We start from the raw sequence: 22,278 nt of genomic DNA on the forward strand, positions 1-22,278 counted from the left end.
TTAATTTTAAAATGCAATTTAATTAAACTGTTAGGTCTTTCTGTAGAAACTCTTTGACCTTTAGCTTAAACAAGTCACTCTAATGTTGCTTTTTTAATCTGTTTTGATATTCATCTTCATGCACAGAATTTGTTCCGATTTATGCATGCCTTTTGTTCTGTGGCTCACTGCAGTGCCAGATCTCTCAATCTGTTTTCACATCTCTCTTTTCATTTAGCCCAAGTAGTGGTTGATATTAAGATGACCTTTTTTACAGGAAGGATGGCTATAAACTGGTCTAGGTTATTGCAGAATCGCAGAGAATAGGGCTGGAATGGACCTAGTCCATGCTTTTAACTAAGACAAGGTTAGCCATGTGTAAACCATACCCCACAGACCTAGATTGAAGATGTTTCTGAAAAATCTTGGGTTTTCACTGGTCCCTATGTGAACACTATGTGAAATGTCAGTATTAGAGCTATTTTTGTCTAACGGAAGTGTAGATGGATATATGTCTGAGCTCTTCAGATTTTTCAGTTAACTAAACATTTCAGTGACTATTAGTTTCTGGTTTGGGGTTTGTTATACTTGTCCTTGGTTTGTTTTAAGAGCATGTCTGAGATGCTTTTGAAAACAAAACTTTGTGAGTTAAAATGGTTGAAATTTCTATAGGAATGTTTCTATATGTTATAATTGTAAAGGTATATGGCGTATTTTGTTAAGGGATTGAGAAGAAAGTTGACCCTCAGGTTGTAGTAAGGACTTGTACTAAACTGTTTGCTCTGCCACCCACTCTCTTTATGACCTTGCTTACATAGTTTTGACAGTGTCTGTTCCCAGTTCTTGGAACTGATAGCAGTGTTCACAAAGGTGTGAGGATATATATGTCAATCAGATAAATAGCGTACATAATCTTTGCTTTCGTGCATATATATAAATTATGCAAAAGATTATCTTCCTCACGTGAAAATGGAGTTACAATATTTTAATGTTAAATGGTTTGCAGTGAGATGTGTTTCCAGGGCTAGATTTCAGCCTGGACTGAGATCATATTCTGAACATCTTTTGAATATTGCTTAAAGTATCCATTGTTGATATAGCAAAGAATTGGAAAAATTAAGCCAGACTATTTGGTTCTGTAACTTGTCAGGCTGGTAGTCAGCTCTTTGTTACTTTGTATTATAGTAGCACAACTGTTAACAAGTTATGGTGACTGAAGTACTGCTGTTTAGGACAGTTTGGTACCTCTGTCCATGCTGCTTATTGACACTGGTTCTGTGCAGAAACAGCTCTAAAGTCTTCAGAGTTGCACAGAAACATATGCAACAGAGCAGAAACCATAGGGAAGTAATCCATTGTGAGTGCCAGGAGCTACTACACTGATATTTTGAGGCATCTTAGGAGACTGAGTGAAATAAAACATTTTTTTTCTTCCTTAGCCAATGGCCGTGTGAAGTTCCGAGTTGAGGGTGAGTTTGAGGCCACATTGACAGTGATGGGTGATGATCCTGACATCCCCTGGCGCCTTCTCAAACTGGAAATTTTGGTTGAAGACAAGGAAACTGGTGGTAAAAAAAAAAAAAAAAAAAAAAAAAAAAATCAAATCTTTACACTTTCTTTTTTTAACATGATGTTCATCTCTGATGCTATATAGGTCTTGTTTATACTGGGTCTTTTGCATATCACAACTTAAGATAATGAAGCTGTATATACTTGTCCTGTTTTCACCTTGCTCTATATGGTTTTAATACCTTAACGATGGTAGACTGTGACAGTGTAGTAGACTGAAATTTCCAGAGTAAACCAAGGATTTTGTTATTTTGTTAGAAATTCTTCTATGGAAATTGCTCAGTACAGTTGTATCTTTTTTCTTTTTAATTTATTTAATTATTTTAAATACCTAGTTTCCTGATCTAATGTGAATTATTTTTAATTCATGAAAGATGGTCGAGCCTTGGTTCACAGCATGCAGATCAACTTCATCCACCAGTTGGTCCAGTCACGGCTGTTTGCTGATGAAAAGCCACTTCAGGACATGTACAGCTGTCTGCGTATCCTTTAAAAGTTGCTTCTGAATAAGCTGTTTAAGGTAGCCTTGCTCGTCCTAGTAGCTGGAGGTCAAGAAAAATGGATTCCATATTAAGCTAGGGGGAAATGTCTGGACATGGGGTAAAAACGATGGCCTTGGAAACAGTTATTCTCAGGTGCCAGCATGTAAAATTTGATCTTACACAGTTAATTAGCAAAGGTAAAGGTGAGGTACTCAAGACAGCAGGTTGTGTGTTAAGTCAGTGCAGCAGCAGCTGGCTACGTGTGCTAATTTTGGAGATAGAATACAGTGCTGACTTGGAAGGTATGGTAGCTGATAATTCTTGCTACCAAGAACTGCAGTAAGGTGATGATGGTGTGTTAACTGTATTGCACCTGTGTGAATAATAAAATGAGATATAGCATGTGCAGGAAGTAGTGCAGTGATTTTCTATGTGCAAAGGGCAAATTGCTTGACAATGTGAAATGGCTTTCAGTGAAACAGTTTCTGCAGAAATAAACAGAATCATGTTATTTTAGGGTGACCATGGGAGATGAGGTTAGTGGTAACTACAGGGTGAATTGAATTTCTTTGTTAGTAATCTTCTTTTCCCTAAAAGATGATCAGAGTTAAAAATCTATAAAACAAAGCTGTTGTGACACTCTTGTCTGACACCCTATGCTAGATAAGAGTTTGGGGGGAAAAAAAAAAACAAACCAAAAAAAACCTTTGAGAAACATTTGATGCTGTTTATATGTCTTTATCTCTGGATTAGGTACATTAGTGTGTTTTCAGACAGCATCTTGTCTGACTTTTGTCACAAAATGGATTTATGTAGTGCACAGAGTTTTTGGAGTTCTTATGTCTTCTTAACTCCGTTCGTTAGACTCCTTCTGCTTAGCACTTCAGTTGGAAGTCTTGCATTCACAAACACTAATGCTGATTCGTGAGCGCTGGGGTGACCTTGTGCAAGTGGAGCGATATCATGCAGGGAAATGTCTCTCGCTCTCTGTTTGGAAGTAAGTTTATTTTAAAAGGGCTGTTAAGAAACAATAGATGAAATAATAAGAGGGTTTTCATTTACTAAGCTTGAGCCAGAATTTTCAGAATTCTACTTTCTTTTTGATGTGAGACTCCTAAATTCTTGTAGTTAAGTACCTAAGCATGTTGCTTTACTTGCAAAGAAGTGAGGGATGTACATTAATGTACAGGAGAACAACAGATAGAGTTATAAATCAGCTCGTATTTATGCGGATATCTAAATAAATCAATTAGTTCTTTGTCAGTCTTCTGCTATATTTATTGCTTGACTTGCACTAGATAAAAAAAAATCAATCCAAATGCTCTTCTGATTGTGTTGAATTTTTAGCCATCTAAAACTTCTTTATGTATAGTTTACCAACAGTTCTGCATTAAAATGTAAATTAAAACAAATGCTTTTTTCAGTTCAGCTGACATAATCTTATTTTTAACCAGAACTCTCAGGATCAATCATTAGCTACTGAAAAACATATTTTCTGCTATTCCAGTTATATGGTTTAATTATTCTCTTTATTTTAAGTCAACAGGTGCTTGGCAGGAAAACAGGGACCGCATCTGTTCATAAGGTCACTATTAAGATTGATGAGACTGATGTCTCAAAACCCTTACAAATCTCTCATGAGCCTCCACTGCCAGCCTGTGATTCCAAACTGATGGAAAGGGCCATGAAGGTAAAGATTTGCTTTGCAGTAGGCATCTAGTTTTATAAATCAAAAACTTTAAAATGCTTTGCATTGTCAGTTTGTTTCACTTTGATTCTATTTAAAGAGCTGCTTCTAAGATTTCTAGTCAGCAGTTACTCTAGGTTGTGTTGTGTTTATGTTGGGACCTAAAATTGTTGTTACAAATCATTGGCCTTCATCTTAAAAATTACACCTACTTCACAGAGCATTATATACCATTTACGAGACAGAATGCTGAGGCTGGGGGAAAACAACAGCAAAGTTGCATTTATGGTTAGCATTTGGCTTGAAATGCTTTATAGAGAGACAGTTCTTATCTTTGCTGTCTTGGAGATGCTGTGTAAACTTCCTCTGAAAATCAGCTTCCCCATATCACTTGATTTGGCTACCCAGCAGTGCTATTCACTTTAGAAAATTTTACATTATTATTTGGAAATCTTGTGCAAAAGAGCTAATGTGGTTTTCTTCAAGTGTTAGGTGAAGCTTGGTTTTATATTATCACTAACCAGATTATGTCAGGTGGCCTATTTGAATGTGCCTTTGGATTGTTCAGATTCCTATATGTTAAAGGTGGGATTGTTGAAATGGTCCAAAATGAATAACTGCAGTCAACTTCCTACTTGGATGAGGCTTCACTGGTGATAATTCTAGATCTTGGTTAACGATATCTGAGAGAAACTGCATTCTAGGTTTTATAACAAGTCTTCTGTAAGTTCCTCAGCAAGTCTGGCTATGATATATCAGGATGTGTGTTTGTCATTATTTCTTGCAGTGTTTGGGTTTTTTAACAGAGTTAATAAACTGGAGTGAATGGTGTAGTTTTCAAACTTTCAGTACAGTTTTTCCACAGGGAAAAACTCCCCAGCTCGGATTCTTCACCTGTCTTACAGAACTTTCTACTGATGATAGCCTTCACCTACTGTACATGCTTTGTATTTGAGCCTCTTGGCCCATCTTGTTTACCAAGTTTGACAGACAAATCTCTATATGGTGAACGTCAAGAGCTTCATATGTTTGGGCTACAGAGGAATGTGGGAAACTTAGTGGAGCATAGTAGCCTTCTGCTCTACTTCTAGAGTAGAAATGCTACTATTAGTATAGTAAATATATACTAAATTTACTCATTTAACAGCCTAAATTAGCATATTTAGGCTAGTAAATATATAGTTAATTTAGCAAAGATACTGTATTTATGCCTAAATCCAGGAAAATGTGCTTTATCTAGAACATCTGCTGAGGTTCTACTGGAGCTGACACAATCTAAGCTCACTGAATCAGGTCTACAGACTGTAGATTAAGATACGAGGCCACTGTAAATTTGAGATTTATCAAAGTTAACGCTGATTCCTTTTATAACTACTTGCTCTGAGCTTAAAAAAATGTATCAGCTATGGTATACACACTGCTGTTCTAGTGTTTGAATAATGATCTCAGCTGTAATGACGTAGATAGCACACTGTTTCTGTTTATTTAAGATACTATGTAAAACAGTGCAGGAACAAATGTTTGTCTAAGCAGGTTATTATACATTAACCTACTGAAAATTGGATGTAGCTATAGAACCTGTAGTCACTTGTTTTTGAGGAAGATTTAACTCATAGCAGCTGCTGAGTTGAAATGCTCTTGTGGATGGATAAACACTTGATTTTTAAGGCCTTGTCTTGGAAAGCTCATCTTTAGGGGAAGGTCATTTCTGGTATATACGAAGGCATGTACTGAAATTCTGTATAATTCTGTTCTGGTATAAATCTCTTCTGCATTTATCTCCTATGCTAGAATAAAATTTGAGTTTAATTCACCCTGAACACGTTTCAAAGCAATGTGAGGTTAACTAGGAAAAGGTTTTGCAGTAATCTGTAGCTTTGCTTATGCAAAATATGTAAATAATATGACTGTAATGTAAATGGATATAAATGCAAATGCCTTAAATTAAGTTGCACAAGTAAGCTACAGTGAATATAAGTGGTGGCATAAGCATCAGCAATGGCAGTGCAACAGCCTGTAGATGCTCTAGATGCAATCCTCTTAGATACTCCTAGCTTCAGAAGGGCTGCTCATATTCAGTGTTTGCCACTGCATCTTCACTGTGTTGTTACCCCGTTAGCAGGACTAAAACTAGTGTGTTGCATTCCGTGCTACAGCTATGTATGTGTTTGTGTAGAGGCAACCATATTCTAATAGAGTGGTGTTTGGGGGGGTTTTGTGGTGTTTTTTTTTCCTTAGCTTAAGCTAGTTATAAACGGATGCATGCTAAGCTGGAAAATACTCTAGCCTTGATCCAGAACAAGTAGGTCTGCACAGGGGGAGTGGTAACAGCATACTTCGTGAAACTTCTCTTCTTTTACATTTTCTAGTCTTCTGTCGAAAACCCTCCCACTGGCTGCTGCACAGACAGCATCATATGTTAGTTTGTTGTATTTTATAGTGATCCAAATACTCAAGTTAATAGTTCATTTCGTTCACTGCAGTTCTAAGCAAATTCTTTCTGAAGTGATTGTTTTATTAAGTAGCTTTGTTCCACTGTGCTAATGCATAAAGTCTACAAATCAAATTTGAACTTGCTCAGGTACATTCCTTTTTTACAGATTGACCACCTATCAATAGAAAAACTCCTAATAGACAGTGTCCATGCAAGATCTCATCAAAAACTCCAGGAGCTGAAAGCCATTCTTAAGAGCTACAATGTTAATGACAATTGTATGTGTTTTCTACTGAAGTTTGTTTCAAGTTAATTTCCATTTGTGCCTAGAAATGGTTTCCTTTTTTCTTGGTGTTTCTTGTTTTCATTAATTTACATAAAAAATATGAAAAAACAAAGGGAGATGTGTTCAGAATTAACAAGACAACTTTAAATTATTCTGCATTGATAATTTTAAAATACTCATACTTCTAAATGCAGTGTAATAGATGAAGCTGGTAGAGCTGGTTGAAGGGTTAAAAGTTGTCTACTCAAACTCATACGTGTTCAGAATTGAAAGCAAATCCTTCACTGTCTTGAGCTAGCTTTGGATGAGACTTTGCTTAAACTGTTGTTGAAACTATTGGGATTTGAATTGAGCTTGTCATCATGAAGCGGTGAGTTAAAAGATATTCAAGGATTAATAATCTCCTTCAAATTTGCTCTGTCTTTTCTCATTGGTTTGTTACTAGCACTATTTTCACAGAGAAATTCTTACATTCAGTTCCCTCTTTGTTAATAGTGTAATAATGTGCAAGTGAAGATTGCTTCTATAAAAACAAACAGGTTTTGTGATTATAATGGGCTAAGTTTTAATATAATGGGCTTGAAATTTGTTTCAAATTATTAACATCAATTTTTGTTTAGCATTCATTGAGACGGCTCTTCCAACTCTTGTAATTCCAATTTTGGAACCATGTGGTCGATCGGAGTGCCTGCATGTATTTGTTGATCTCCACTCTGGAATGTTTCAACTGATGCTGTATGGTGTTGGTAAGTAGGTGCAAAACCAGGCTGTATTTAATATCTTGCAACAATCCTGCATTATGAGGTAATTTTGTGTGAACAGTTCTGGCAAATCTGCGAAGTTCTGTAAGAAAGTAAGGGTAATGCAAGTGAACACCACGCTTGGATCATCATCTAGGTATTTGAGTTTGAGGAATAGAGAAATGGATCTTTGTGCTTAAGAGTCACAGTTCAGTTAGGTATATTTTAAGAGGACAACAGACTAAATAGTTAGGCATCATTGCAATGCATATTCTTTATGACTCCCGATTCCTGGGTTGTGCTGTTAATGGATGCGGTCGTTTCATATGGACCTGATCGAGAATTGTATTATGTGACCTTATACATGTTGAGTTACTGTTCAAGTCTTCACTTCAGGTTTCAGATTACTTAAGAAAAGAAGGAAAGTGAGTTCTTTTAGTTTGTTTGCCTAATAACATACTGCTATGGTTTTACAAGCATTATGGGTCATTTGTTGCATATCTTTAATCTCTCTCTTCATAATAAGCCACACGGAGAAGACAAGGGGCAACAATTACAAGTTGCAGCAGGAGAGGTTTCTTCTCAATATAAGAAAGAAATTTTTTAGAGGAAAAACTATCAATCACTGGAACAACTCCCCCAGAGACATGGTGGAGTCCCCATCACTGGAGGTTTTCAAGATGCAGTTGGACAGGGTGTCCATAGCACTGTACCAGCTACTAGGAAGACAATTAACTCTGTCCCAGCCGAAACCAGGACAGGGTGTTAGATAATCTCATCTAGCCTCGCTTTCTCACAAAAGCTTGGACCAGATGATCTTTCAAGGTCCCTTCCAACCTGGGCTGTTCTATGATTCTGTGATTAATTGTTTGTTAAATTACATGAGACACTTCCATTAAAAGGTCAAAATTTTGTTTGAAGAGCAGATGTTAAGACCATTCACTCACCTAATGTTCTTGCAGATCAACTGACACTCGATGACATAGAGAAGTCTGTTAACGATGATATGAAGCGTATCATTCCTTGGCTACAGCAGCTCAAGTAAGTGACTTGAATGATTCACTTAGTTTGCATACAATGAATCGCCATATTTGTATTTTGGATGATGACACTTGCATGGCTTTGTGTTTTACCACAGTAGGGGATATACTTTCTCACTGTTCTAAGCAACCTTGAGTATTTGCCATGTCCTCTAAATGGGTGGAGGAAATTCTGCTTTTGCTTGGAGTTGATTACATAGTCTTCCTTTAGTCTGCCCCCTTACCCGTAGCCTCATGCATTCCTGTGTGCACACTCTGCATGAAGTCTTTTCACTTCAAGTCAGTAGCAGACCACTTGCTTCCTGAGGATCTCATTTTGTGTTCATGTTCTTTTTCTATCTCCTTTATTCCACTCTATTTCTACAGCTGAACTCTGCTTGTTTCTCAGCAAGAATGATCTCCCTTCTCACAATGCAGAGGAAAAACCAGGAAGTGGCCTAGGATGATTTAAATAATATCTGTTTATCTTCTAACACTTCAGCCCTTGCTGGTTTAAACCTCTAATCTTCCTTCCATAAAGCCCTGAGATTTAAGCACAAGATACATTTGGCTCCTGTAAGAAGTTGTAGCAAATAATACAAATACAGTTTGCATCTGTATGAAAACCAAGTTCCACCTGCTCTGTCATTTTGGAAATTCCCAGTACTCTGAGTTAATTGCAGGATGAAACCTCTGTTTGAGGAATTTTGCTTCTAAAAGCAGCATGATGACGCATGAAGCACTGACACCCTGGAGAAACTAATCAACCTCCCTTTGTTATAAATAATGTACTCAAGATAATGGCTTGGGTAGTGCTGCAGTTTTTGAGGAAGCTAGGCAGTCCCACAAAATGTCTTTTAGGACAGCTATATCTAACGTGTATCTACAAGAATAAACGTGGTATGTCGTGATGGAGAGATGCTGAGCGCCCACACTTTCCACTGCTGTTTTCAGTGGAAGTTTGACTGAAAAACCAAGCCACACATTTCTGAGCTCCTTTCAAGCCTAGCTAGGCTTTCTGGCCTTGCCACTATAGCCAAATCCATTGGAGTAGTGCAAAGTTTAATTTCAAACATTAGAATAAATTTGGTGTCTTGCATGTGGTTCTTCATGTCCAAACTTATTCAGGTGAATGAGTTTGTTTATAACATAATCCAGAGTGATGTCCAGCTTTGGTGAGTTTTTTTACTGTATTGCTTACCAGCATATGGGAGCAAATATTTTATTTTCTCTACCAAAAAATAATTCAAGATTCCAAATTGTAAAATAACTGTAATCTGCATGGTTTTTAATTTGCCCCTTTTTTTATATTGTAGTTTCCTATTGTGGTGTATAAAAATTTATGTATTCCTTCAGCGAGTAATTTCAGGGCTTTTCTTCTTAAATTAACAGCTGTCTGTTACTCAAGCTGAAGACAATATGTAAAGATAGTAATAAGAAAATATAAACTCATGAAATTTTCTGTGTGATTTTCTGTATGTAACTTGTGCAGCAATGATAGATGTTGACTTAGAATACAGCTGATAATGTGACACTAATGCTCTAAACAGCAGTATACTAGAATTATGTAAAACAGTCTCGGGGTGCTAATACCTTTATTTCAATGCAAGGTTCTGGCTTGGACAGCAACGTTGCAAACAGTCTATAAAACATCTGCCTACAGTGAGCAGTGAAACTCTTCAACTAGCTAATTATGCTAGCCATCCAGTGGGAAACCTTTCCAAACACAAATTGTTTATCAAACTCACTCGCCTTCCACAGTACTACATTGTAAGTAACTGAAAAATGCTTCCTTCTATCTTTTGCTCCCCGTCACGGATATACCAGACAGTTTAACTCTAACATTAGGAAGCAAGTGATTGATGTAATCCTCAACTCTCCCCTCTCCCTCCTTTCTCTCATTCAGTGGGTTTGTTAAGCAGTCAGGCTTATAGAGGGGAGGGGACGTAAAGGTTTATTACTTAGCAACCTTCCCATTTTCTTTATGTTTCGTGAAAGTTTAGTCATCTTCTCTTCTTGGATCCCTTTCCTAGCCACAGTATTAATATCTTGAAAAAGTCTAGTGTCTTTTCTTTGAGGGGGAGAGGATAGGAACTGATGTAGACGTATTCCTAGCTTGAGGGTCTTCTCAATTTGTTGTTTTGTTTAAATATAGGTTGTAGAGATGTTTGATGTTCCTGGCAACCCCACAGAACTAGAGTACAAGTACCATTTTCTCTCTGTGAGCTATGCTGAAGGAGATGACAGTCCTGCTACTGCACTTTTACTACAGCAGTTCAAACCAAACATTGAAGAATTGGTACTAGACACAAAAAGTGGGAAACAAGTGAAAAGTGGTGTCAAGCGTAAGGTATGTGCTTCAAAAGGCATTGGACTAGTTATAGAGCATGAAAGCGAAACACGTGTTCTGAGCATCAATACCAGCTTCAGCAGTGTTGTTTCAGAAGTTTTTATGGCTGGCATCTTACTTGTATTGCGGCTTGGTTCTCTGGACTGCTTCCCTAGGGAGATGTTGGGAAACTATTTTGCAACAGTTGTCCTTTAATTCATGCCAGGCCTTCTCAGCTGTTCTAAAGAGCCAAGGCAGAGCACTGTGCCGAGGTAGCTAGAATAGCTTGTATGTGCAGAACACTGGTATGTGCGTGATATGCTTTGTGCCATGTAGGTGTAGTCTTTTAAAGACTTGCAGGGACTGATAAGAATTACTTCTTGGGGTCAGGCTGACATTACTTAGTGATATGTAAATACTGTTTTAAGGAAGGGGGCGATTATAAAATTACTGTAACTTAATTGCTTCAGTCCTGAAGTGGACCAGATCCTTTCAGGAGTTTGTGCTCAGGGTGTGATTCATTTAAAACTTGGATGAATTAGATTATTCTCTGACATCTTTTCAAAATGTTTACTCCAAATGTGCGAGTACATTTGTCTTTATTTTAATTCTAGTTATCTGGTGATCCATGTTCCATAGAACCTAAGAAACCAAAACGTTCGGGAGAAATGTGTGCCTTCAATAAAGTGCTAGCTCATATTGTAGCCATGTGTGATACAAATATGCCCTTTATAGGGCTTCGCATGGAGGTATGTATTAAAAAATACTTTGTTTCCTTCTTCCCCTCTACTACTCCTGATTCTCTTCTCTAGATGAGTCTTGTTAGAGCTGGTTCTCTAATCCCAAGCACTGCGAAAAGCTTGAAAAGTTGAGGGAGAAGGGAAAATGAGAGGATGAAAGACACACTTGTGGGAGGGGGTGGGAGACAACTTTATACCAGATTTGCACAGACTGGTTTTTGGCTTTCCAGTGCCTGAGGATGTGAAACATCTGTCACCCTTACCGGGGGCGGGGGGGGGAGATCCTTGAAAAAGTTACAGTTATTTTGCTTGACTTTTTGCTTAGGATAACATTTCCCTATTCATTTCTAGTTATCTAATATGGACATTCCTCACCAAGGGGTACAAGTAGAAGGAGATGGCTTCAGCCATGCAATACGTTTATTAAAGTAAGAGGATATGCTCCTGTGTTTCATTTTATTACTGTACGTACACTTGAGAGACAAAAAGGATTGTTTGGAGAGTAACACTAAAAAAGTTGGGGTGGGGGGGATTTTTGGTTTGGGTCTTTTGTTTTGTTCTTTTTTAATTACTGTGTGTCTTGCGCTCTCGTGTGAAGCAGTGCTGGAGAAAGAGGAAAGTAAGAGTAGACACAGAGCCAACTATAATTTGTTTCCTTCATTAGCCTAAATGGGGGAGCTCTGAAAACAGTCTTGACAGTCCTCAATCCTAAAATCCAGGCAGTGCTAAGGAAGATATGGTGATGATTCATGAACATGTAATTGCAATTTTAGATCAGATCAGAGGCCTACATACTCCATATGTTATTTGACAATTACCAGTATGTGATACTGCAGAGGAAAATGCAAGGAATCCCAGAAAAGACAATTGCATGGTAAAAAACTTGTAGAGGAAACATGTGAGAATTGTACGGTAATTTAAGTGTGGAAGGGACTCTGTGGAGGTCATCTGGTCCAATCTTCTGCTCAAAGCAGGGCTGATCAGCTGCATTTTCCAATCTCCAAGGGTTTTTGTGCCCTCCCTGGGCACAGTGATCTCAAGTGCTGACTAGAGGGGAGTAGTCACTTGATTGCCTGGCTAATACAGCCCAGGATGCAGTGGTCTGTCCTTGCTGCAAGGGCACGCTGCTGACTCCTGTTCAGTCTGTATCCCAGCCCCCCCAAGTTCTTTTTCTGCAGGGTTGCTACCCAGCCAGTCAGTCTCCACTCTGTGCTGTTGCTTGAGGTTATTTAGGCCCAAATGCAGGATTTTGCATTTGTTTTCGTTGAACTTCATGAGGTTCCTGTTAACTCATTCCTGCAGCTATCTGAGGTCTCTCTGAATGGCAGCCCTGTCCTCCAGCATGTTAAGTGCTCCCTTCAGTTTGGTGTCATCTGCGAACTTGCTATTCCTTTGCATCACATAGGTTATTGAAATTGTTAAATAGTATAGGCCTCTGTGTTAACCCTGAGGAATGCCCGCCACAGCCAGCCACTAATTGGACCTGTAACCATTGACCACAGTGCTTTCTACCTGGCAGTCCAGCCAGTTTTTCACACTTCTTGGAGCCTACTTCAAGCCTCACCAGTTAAACTTTGGATTGTGTTATGAAGTAAAACAGATTATATTAGTCTAAAACATAAAAAAAACAAACCCAAAAGATGCCTTCTACAGTAAAACCTTCTTAACTTCTTTAATGCTGCAGAAATGTATAGTGATATGAAGGCATCAGTCTCTAAATGCATCTAAAGGCCCTACCTTTTTAACTTTGCATATGAGCAGAGAAGTACTGAGAACTTGTGAGCTGAAGGTGAGGGTGGTACATGAAATTTCTTGACAGACTCTCTAGGGATTTTTAAAAGTTTGCCATGTTTTTACTTAAGCTTTATTTAGTCTGTCTCCTGAGCTCAATTCTCACATTGGCATATGAATAAATTAGTGGGCACAAAGGTAACTGCCAGGTTGTTCATTGCATTTAGAGTGAGCTTGTTCTAGAAGGCAAACTGATTCGTGAATTCAGGTTGCCACAGAACTTACTTATTTTCATCTTTTTTGGCTTGTTTCTCTGTATAAAAGCTTTATATCGGTGTGCTCTTAGTTCAGTAGGAGATGAGGGCAATTCAACAGATCCCTTAACAGTCTGTAATTTGCAGGTGTTGAATCCATATAAAAATTGCTCTTAACGCAGAGTGCTTTTGTAACACACTTACTACAGTCCAGCTGTCTTTGCTGTTGATTTGCTCATTCTTTCACGTCCAGACTTGAAAGTCCTTCAGGAAATGTTAGAAGGTAATATTTTTAGTTTTGCAACTCTACAGTGTATAATTGAGGTCTTTTTTTATCATGAATAGAATTCCTCCCTGTAAAGGTGTAAATGAGGAAACGCAGAAGGCTCTGGACCGATCTCTTCTTGACTGCACTTTCCGATTACAAGGTAGAAATAATCGCACATGGGTGGCTGAGCTGGTGTTTGCAAACTGTCCGCTTAATAGCACTTCATCCAGGGAGCAAGGTAAGTTTTTATTTAGGAAGACTGGTACATTTTGCTTCTTTGTTTACATTGTCTTTTCCAATAGTTCTAATGTTTTGGCGTTATTGGACAACTGTCAGCTCTTCAGATTTCTAATAAACCACAAGGTACCTGAATCAAAATTTTGACTGCTGAGTTGATGCATTTTTATTATTTAAATACACTTCCTGGTCACTTGCTACAGTTCACTCACAGTCTATAAAGCACAGTTTAGAAACCACTAGTTTAATCAGTATTTACCATCTCCTAACACTGCAGGACCAACCCGTCATGTTTACCTGACGTATGAAAACCAGTTATCTGAACCAGTTGGAGGTCGCAAAGTTGTTGAGATGTTCCTTAATGACTGGAACAGTATTGCTCGGCTGTATGAATGTGTTCTGGAGTTTGCACGATCCTTACCAGGTACAGAAATCGCCTCCTTTTCATTAAAATGATGTGTTTACAGATTACTATGGTTTTCTCACTCTAAGTCTTTTCCCTCCTCTCTTCAAAGACATACCCAACCACTTAAACGTTTTTTCAGAAGTTCGTATCTACAATTACCGAAAACTTATCCTTTGTTATGGAACTACCAAGGGGAGCTCAGTAAGTAACTCCTAAGTGCACTTAAAATGTATGTTTGAAAACAGAATGGGTAGGCTTAGAGTTCTCAAAATTGTGCTACAAAATATTTCATTGTATTACATTATTGTGGAATTAATACTGAGGAATGTAGAAAAGACAGGAATAGAGGGTGCCAGATTGCAAATTTGCTAGATTACTAGATGTTCAGAATTTTTGAGAATTTGTGTACAATGCTTTAAATTTTGGGAAGGGCAGTTGTATGCTCCTGATTGATGAAAGTTGGTGTGGCAGCCTTTTTCTGACAAACTTGTGGTGTTGCTACTGGTCACTGCTGTACTGGGGTAGATGGATATATGTAAGCTGAGTGCCTAATTCTGCCTCAGAAAAAAGGACTAACAAAATTTTAAATGTAGTACTGTGCTTTCAAATGAGGTGGTCCTGAATTATTTTGCAGCAGTGCTGTTCCCTTGTTTGGAACTCTAGCTTACTCTGTAGTATTTGAATTTACACCTTATTAATTACTTTGATTACTGACTGAGTACTTGCTCATAACCTTGCCTTAAATGCAAGGTAGAGGAGGGAGTAAGTGCACCCTTACTACAGACTAAGAATATATTTTTGCATGCAACTGATGCAAAGTAGCTGATGCACTTGAAATTTGCTTCCTGGAAGGTTTTTGTGTTCATGTTCTAAGCTGCATTTTTAAGAGTATTTCTACATGCATTTTACTGGGACAGTTAATAAGTAACAAGACTAGCAGTGTGGATTTTGCATGTCACTTCCTTACATATTAGCATGTCCAGTTCTTGGGTTTGTGTGATATGACTGAGAAAAGCAGTCCACCTCCAGCAACTCATTAATCAGTTCTCTGCAGCATGAATCTCTCGAGTTTAATTTTCTCTCTCTCACCTTTGACAGAAAAGGGTTTTTTTTCTTTTTAATTGACTTGTTAAAATAATTGTCCAGTTTTGTGGTTGCCAACAATCCAGCTAGCTAAATGGATGTTAAAGCTAACAGTGCTTCCCCCCCCACCAACCTCAGCAGCTTTTGAGGACGGTGAGTTAGGGATCTGTTGAGGTTTGATGAAAAATGGGGAAAAAAATTAAAGCAGACCAGCTTTCTTGTTATAACCTCGTAGTTGTTCTAGTTTCCAAGGCCATTTTATGTTCTTGACATTGCAGATCAGCATTCAGTGGAACTCCATACTCCAGAAGTTCCACATTTCACTGGGAACTGTTGGCCCAAACTCGGGTTGCAGTAACTGTCACAACACAATTCTGCACCAGCTCCAGGAGATGTTTAATAAAACACCAAATGTGGTACTGTTGTTACAGGTAACATTTTAAAAACTTCTCTCAAGAAAAGTGCAAGATAATTAAGAGCTGAATTCTGATTAAACTGTGCTCTTCAAAATTAGATGTGTGTGTTATGATTGTTTACGGATCTCACTGACAGAAGGTGGCTTGGTGAAGGTTGTATCCCCCCTATGCCCCATTTTCCCTGACCTTTACTTAAAGGTAAGCAACCTGATCTCTCAATATCTGTTCTCTCTCAGGTTTTGTTTGACACTCAGGCTCCATTAAATGCCATCAACAAACTTCCAACTGTGCCCATGCTTGGTCTGACTCAACGCACCAACACTGCCTATCAGTGTTTCTCAATTCTGCCACAGTCACCCACACATATCAGGCTGGCTTTTAGGAGTATGTACTGCATTGACATCTACTGCCGGAGTCGTGGTGTTGTAGCAATACGTGATGGGGCGTACAGTCTCTTTGACAACAGCAAAATAGTTGAAGGTTTTTACCCTGCGCCTGGATTAAAGGTGACTGTTTCTGTGTTTTCTGGCATGTTGTAAATAAATGAGCTTCTAACTTGAAGTATGGATCTGATGTGAAGAGCATTCTTGTCCAAACAGGGCAGTTGTAGCTGTGATACAACAGCCAGTAGGTTCTGATACTAATGAATTGTTCTGGAACAGCTACTTCCAAGTGTAGACCTTTCCTTATTTTTAAGGAAAAAAAAAAATGTGGGTATTTCAATTAGCTAGAGGTAGTTCATGTTAATGAGCCACATTTCTTGTTTGGTGATGATGCAAAACCCCCTTTTTAAAAGAAAAAGGGAATTGAGCTTAAATATCCACTGAGAAGCTCTGTTTATGAATTGATATATTTTGCAAACTGTTCATACTGTATATAATGAATGCCCACTAGTAGTTAGTTCTAGAGACCTGCCTGTTTCTTATGTGCTGTAGCTGGTAAAGATAGTGTTAAAGCTGAGCAAATACTGTGCTCATTTATGTAATACAATTTAAATGGGGAAATTGCTAACAAATGATGATTTTTCCACAGACATTCCTGAACATGTTTGTTGACAGCAATCAGGATGCACGAAGGCGATCAGTAAATGAAGACGATAACCCACCTTCTCCTATTGGAGGAGACATGATGGATTCCTTGATATCGCAGCTTCAACCCCAGCAGCCACCGCAGCAACCACAACAACAGGTACCCTCCAGGCAAAATAAGAAATGTTTATTGTCTTCCACAACTGTAGGTTTCTAAGAACTTGCGTTCTAAAAGGATTAGCAGGAAAAAATGGAAAGGGAGACTATAAAACTGCTTTGCTGTGGAATTCCCCTTGGGGCAAAACATATTAATTTATTTTGCCATTTCTCATTCTAGTGTAAACAGCCCATAGCATATGAATAGCAGCTTTGGAAGGTCACATGAGACTTGCTGCCGTAGAAGCGAAGGACTGAGGGAGGGAAACCAACTGTTTAAGATAAAAGGTGGGAGGGAGAGTCAGGAGGCTTTGCTGTTACAGGGTGGCAGATAAAAAGGAATGAGGTGCAGAGGTATTATGTCTTGAGGAGAAACTGCAAAAAGTCACTGAAAAAAATAGTGAGCACTGAACAAGGTGATACAGAGAATCAAACTACCATGTTGCTGGACCTATAAGATTTCATAGGTGGGGACTGAACTCTCATTAGTATTCTCCTGCGCATACTTAACTTTAGTTTTAGTACAAAATGATAAAAAATTTTCGTTGTCCTATGTTGACAATTCCAGCCATTTGCAAAACAGGCAGGAGCATCGGGAGCATATCCTCTTACTTCACCACCCACCTCCTATCACAACACAGTGACACCATCTCCGTCTATGATGCACACACAGTCACCAGGTAAGATGGCTGGGAGTTTGTGTGCTAATCATGTGCTGGAAATACACATGCAGCTCTTTGCATGCATGCTTTTTCTATTATTTGAGCTGTGTTTAGCTCCAAATTAGCCAAGAGAATGCACCTTACATTGTGGAAAAATAGCAAAGCAAAGTCCTGCTGTGCATGTCTTAAAGTACATTTTGAAGCTAAAAAAAAGCATTCAGTGAAACTGTTACCTTTAGCTCTGTAATATTTGGGACCGTTTCATTGTTATGGCTTACAACTTGCTCAGATCAAAACCTGTTAATTTTAAATACCTGCTTCTTCAGAAAAGCTTTTCATCACCAAAGCTCTGCTTTCTGCTCCCAGCTGTTACAGCACAACAGCTGAAAATATTTACATTTGGGGAAGGGCTGGGCAGGGGGGAAATGCCATTCTTCAAGCCAAATATGTTGGAAAGTTTCCTTTGTGTGGTGAATCAATCTGGAAAATATAACGCTCATGCGTGTACAAAATAAAGCCTTTGAGTGCAAAAACGAATTCTCATGAATCTTGTTTGCTGTCTCCCTAAAAAGGAGATAGCTGTAGCAGTTGATAGAAAAAATTGTAACAGAAAAATGGGAAATGTGTATGTTGAGTGATGTGATGTCTTTGATTAGGAAATTTGCATGCTGCAAGCTCACCTAGTGGAGCTTTAAGAGCACCATCACCAGCATCCTTTGGTCCAACTCCTTCGCCTTCCTCTCTTGGAATCACAATGGGACAAACAGCTAACTTTGCCAGCCCGCATGGTGAGTTCTTTATTGGCAGGTGTATATATAGTGGCAGGGAGAGCATATTTGCTTCTTGAAATTAAGTCTTCTGGAGCAGACCTAAGTTAATTGAGAAAAATTCATGGTTTTTAACTGGCTTAAGTAGCTGTTTTCATACATGTGGGTGTAACTCGTAACAGTATTCAAAAGTAGGTGCGTGGCACGTTCAGGTGTTCCTAACATTTTAAAAATTGACTATCAGTCACTCTTTCCTGCTTACTAATGTGGGGAAATTTCGTGTGGTCTTGTAGCAGAACAATGGCTGCAGCTTTTAATGAGCATTATCTCTTGTTAGATTAGTTAAGGTGTTTTCACTGCTTATATTTCCTGGAAAAATAACTGGAACAGGTTAGAAATTCAAATACTTGCAATTTGAAAACATTGCCAAAATCTTGCTGGTTTGACATACCTGTATGCGAGCAACATGCCTTTTGGTTGTTTCCTTTATTAAGTTTTTTTGGAAAGCTGCCAAAACAATTGTTTGTTGTAATCACAATGCATTGGAAACCATTCCATAGATCACAATAAATGAACAGTTCAGATTGTAATTTTAGCACACCAGTTTAACTGTCAAGATGAACAAAGTGAGATAGATACACAACAGACTGTTTAAGAATCTTGTTCTGATCAGTCTTTATAGCAGAGTACAAAACCAAAGATACTTTTGCAGAGATAACTGCAAGATACTGAATCGATAAGGAACAGTCTAGCTGAGACTTTCATTTGCTAAGGAGCAGTAGAAGTTCAAGTCTATAGGCAAGAGCTCTTTTTAGTTTAGAACCCGTTACATGTTGAACATGCCAGTTTGCCTTAACGTTCAATTTTATTTTACTTTTTAAAAAATACAACCAGAAAACCTTTCAATCTGTACCTTGATTTCCACCTCCCCACCATTATGGTTTTTTATATGGTTGTAAAATGCAGTCTAAAAGCTTGCAGACACTTTCATGCTTTACAGATTTTGGTAGGACTTTTTTAGATTTCTAGATTAGAAAACCTTGGTTTTTTGTTTTTTTTGTTTTGGTTTTTTTTTTAAATAATAACGGTCTTGTAACATCTGTAGGTACCATAGACCCAAGCTCACCATACACCATGATGTCACCCAGTCAGCGTGCAGGGAACTGGCCAGGATCTCCCCAGGTCTCTGGTCCATCACCAGCAGCACGGATGCCTGGAATGTCACCAGCCAACCCTTCCCTTCATTCACCTGTCCCAGATGCCTCTCATTCCCCACGAGCTGGAACAAGTAGGCTTCTTTATCAGTGTTACGACTGTGAAACACTCATGTTTAACGTTTCTAGTTCTATTCTTTTTGGTAGTTTTGTGGGTCAGCCTAACAGTCCTTACTGTCCTTGTGCAGTAAAATACCTAAGGAAATTAAGCCTTTATTCTGTCCGAGTTCAAATCTTCTATAACGAATTGGAAAACGAGTTAAATCATAGAGCATAAACTTCAGCAGGATTGATACCTCTTGTTGCACTGCAGAAATTAGTCTTAAACCATTGAGCTCTGTGACCGAGAGAAAATTCTTTGGAATGAAGGCAACGATAGGCATATTTGCCTACCCAAATATTAACTTTTCACATCATAGAATTGTAATGCTGCTCTTGCACGACTGATTTAGCCATCTTTACATCTCATTGAGTTTGTTGTACAAACCTGCTATCTGCTAGCATGCTGCAGAAGGAGGAGAATGGAGTAGGATTTTAATGTTACTGAGACTTTGCATGGGTGGAGGGTTGAAACTCTAATTCTTTGACTTTGTCTATCTGTTGCCTATCACTAGGCAGCCAAATTCTTAAACAAGAAGGATTAAGCTTTGGCCCAGAGAACTCATTGCTTGTATAGTGACAACAAATAAAGTGAACACATATCTTATGTTTCAGCTTAAATCCTTCCTTACTGCAAGTACTTTTTCCCTATCAATAGGTTCCCAAGCAATGCCAACTAGCATGCCTCCACCTCGTAAACTACCTCAGCGCTCTTGGGCTGCATCCATACCTACAATCCTCACCCACAGTGCCTTGAATATTCTGCTGTTGCCCTCTCCTACCCCTGGGCTTGTGCCAGGACTAGCTGGCAGCTATCTTTGCTCCCCTCTTGAGCGATTCCTTGGATCAGTTATTATGAGGAGGCATCTTCAGAGGATCATACAACAGGAAACGGTATGGCTTAGGTTGTTTTAATATTGACCTGGGAGTATGACTTCACAGCTGTTCTTTTTCATGCTTCTGTACTCCATGTGTTTCAAATCGGGCACAAAGTGAAATGCTTCAAGTATAACAAGTATTTGCTGTTGGACTTGCGCTATACTTCTGAATCTTGCCATCTAAAGTGTCAAAATTTAGAAAAAGCATTTAGTTCTGCTTCTGTTCCATGCAAATCAGAAGTGGAAAGCCTGTTTGGCTAGGTGGAGTTTGATATCTGATATGATAGCAAGACTGTGACCAGATTTTCAGATGCTATGGCTTCTGTGTGCTTAGCCTGTCCGTTGGGATTTAACTAGAACAGCCACAGGGTTACTGTGGATGCCACTATTTGGCAGGAGTGCCCAAGAAAGTAGTTACTAGTTGACGATAACTACTCAGTCATGAATGTTGCTTTAGGGTTTGGGACAGACAACATGCGCCTCTTCACTTTGGCACTGATTCAGTGACAGAGCAAGAAGCCAAATCTTGCATAAGCTTCATTCTCAAGGCAATTTTACCTGTATACAAATATCACGCGTTTCTTTCTGGAAAGAGGGCATATTGATCACTACAGTCTTGGGAGTGAATGTGTGTGTGCGTTCATGCTATTTAATGGATGACTGATTGAATGTGATACTTCTTTTTATGCAGCTACAGCTAATAAACTCCAATGAACCAGGTGTAATTATGTTTAAGACGGAGGCACTGAAGTGCAGGGTTGCTCTCAATCCCAAAACCAACCAGACCTTGCAACTGAAAGTAACACCTGAAAATACAGGACAGTGGAAATCGGAGGAGTTACAAGTTTTGGAGAAGTTCTTTGAAACAAGGGTACGTACTCAAATCATTACTGTTTAAATTTTTGTGCATTGCTTTTTAATCTCTGGTGGTGTTTTAAGTGATACTGCTGACTTTCATTGGCATGTGTAAGGTCTGCAAAATATGAAATTAATAGCTGTGCATGCTGGTCGCCATATTAAATGATACAGCTATTATCTAAATAGGCAGTACTAAACAGTGTCTTTCTTTAGGTTGCAGGACCACCTTTTAAAGCAAACACCCTAATAGCCTTCACAAAATTACTAGGGGCTCCAACGCATATCCTCAGGGACTGTGTACACATCATGAAACTTGAGCTGGTAAGTTAACCATTCTATTTAGTTCACCATATTTTAAGAAAAAAAGGTGCTGTATCTTCATCTGTAAACATATAAATTACTCTAAATTTATATATATGTTATCTAGTGTTAATAAAGAAGTTTTCATTTTACTACTAGCTCTCCTGGAAACTCCCAAAATTTCTCTTGATGATTTTGAGAAACTGCAGGCATGTTACTGCACAATAGGCACATGCATAGGCTGGCTGGAATCTTTCTGATTGTATTCTTGTTTACCCTATGCTCAATTCTTTCAGAGTTATTCTGACTTACGCTAAACCTGGCAAGATCTGCAAGTTTAGCTAGAGAAGTACATTCTACTTTCTAACGCTTCCCTAGTTCGTAGCCACGTATGTCACTGATGTGAGACCTTTTGCTGTTCTTTCTCTGTGCTGCTCTTTTTAAACAGTTCCCTGATCAGGCAAGTCAGCTGAAATGGAATGTGCAGTTTTGTTTAACAATTCCTCCCAGTGCACCGCCAATTGCGCCTCCAGGAACACCTGCTGTTGTGCTGAAATCCAAAATGTTGTTTTTTGTAAGTAGAGCTGTCTGTTTCAAAATTTTGTGGGCTGTATGTCTTTGAAATCATCACGGGTTAGTGGCAAAATATAAGCATG

General features: G+C 38.6%; 1 protein-coding gene across 1 annotated transcript in view; it reads left to right on the forward strand.

Moving 5' to 3' along the window:
- MED14 (mediator complex subunit 14) overlaps positions 1 to 22,278 on the forward strand; it is a 37,235-nt gene that overhangs the window by 10,024 nt on the left and 4,933 nt on the right. The window contains exons 6-29 of the mRNA XM_030020182.2: positions 1,419 to 1,547; positions 1,923 to 2,030; positions 2,895 to 3,027; positions 3,570 to 3,720; positions 6,318 to 6,429; positions 7,058 to 7,183; positions 8,140 to 8,218; positions 9,807 to 9,966; positions 10,352 to 10,546; positions 11,140 to 11,274; positions 11,617 to 11,693; positions 13,596 to 13,756; positions 14,033 to 14,179; positions 14,271 to 14,362; positions 15,523 to 15,675; positions 15,897 to 16,166; positions 16,693 to 16,848; positions 17,413 to 17,524; positions 18,163 to 18,294; positions 19,379 to 19,561; positions 20,245 to 20,480; positions 21,156 to 21,335; positions 21,536 to 21,643; positions 22,071 to 22,196. Of these exons, the coding sequence (XP_029876042.1) occupies positions 1,419 to 1,547; positions 1,923 to 2,030; positions 2,895 to 3,027; positions 3,570 to 3,720; positions 6,318 to 6,429; positions 7,058 to 7,183; positions 8,140 to 8,218; positions 9,807 to 9,966; positions 10,352 to 10,546; positions 11,140 to 11,274; positions 11,617 to 11,693; positions 13,596 to 13,756; positions 14,033 to 14,179; positions 14,271 to 14,362; positions 15,523 to 15,675; positions 15,897 to 16,166; positions 16,693 to 16,848; positions 17,413 to 17,524; positions 18,163 to 18,294; positions 19,379 to 19,561; positions 20,245 to 20,480; positions 21,156 to 21,335; positions 21,536 to 21,643; positions 22,071 to 22,196 (3,461 nt within the window). The remainder of the gene's footprint in view (positions 1 to 1,418; positions 1,548 to 1,922; positions 2,031 to 2,894; positions 3,028 to 3,569; positions 3,721 to 6,317; positions 6,430 to 7,057; positions 7,184 to 8,139; positions 8,219 to 9,806; positions 9,967 to 10,351; positions 10,547 to 11,139; positions 11,275 to 11,616; positions 11,694 to 13,595; positions 13,757 to 14,032; positions 14,180 to 14,270; positions 14,363 to 15,522; positions 15,676 to 15,896; positions 16,167 to 16,692; positions 16,849 to 17,412; positions 17,525 to 18,162; positions 18,295 to 19,378; positions 19,562 to 20,244; positions 20,481 to 21,155; positions 21,336 to 21,535; positions 21,644 to 22,070; positions 22,197 to 22,278) is intronic.

Source organism: Aquila chrysaetos, chromosome 7 (assembly GCF_900496995.4).
Source record: "Aquila chrysaetos chrysaetos chromosome 7, bAquChr1.4, whole genome shotgun sequence".
Classification (NCBI taxonomy): Eukaryota; Metazoa; Chordata; class Aves; order Accipitriformes; family Accipitridae; genus Aquila; species Aquila chrysaetos.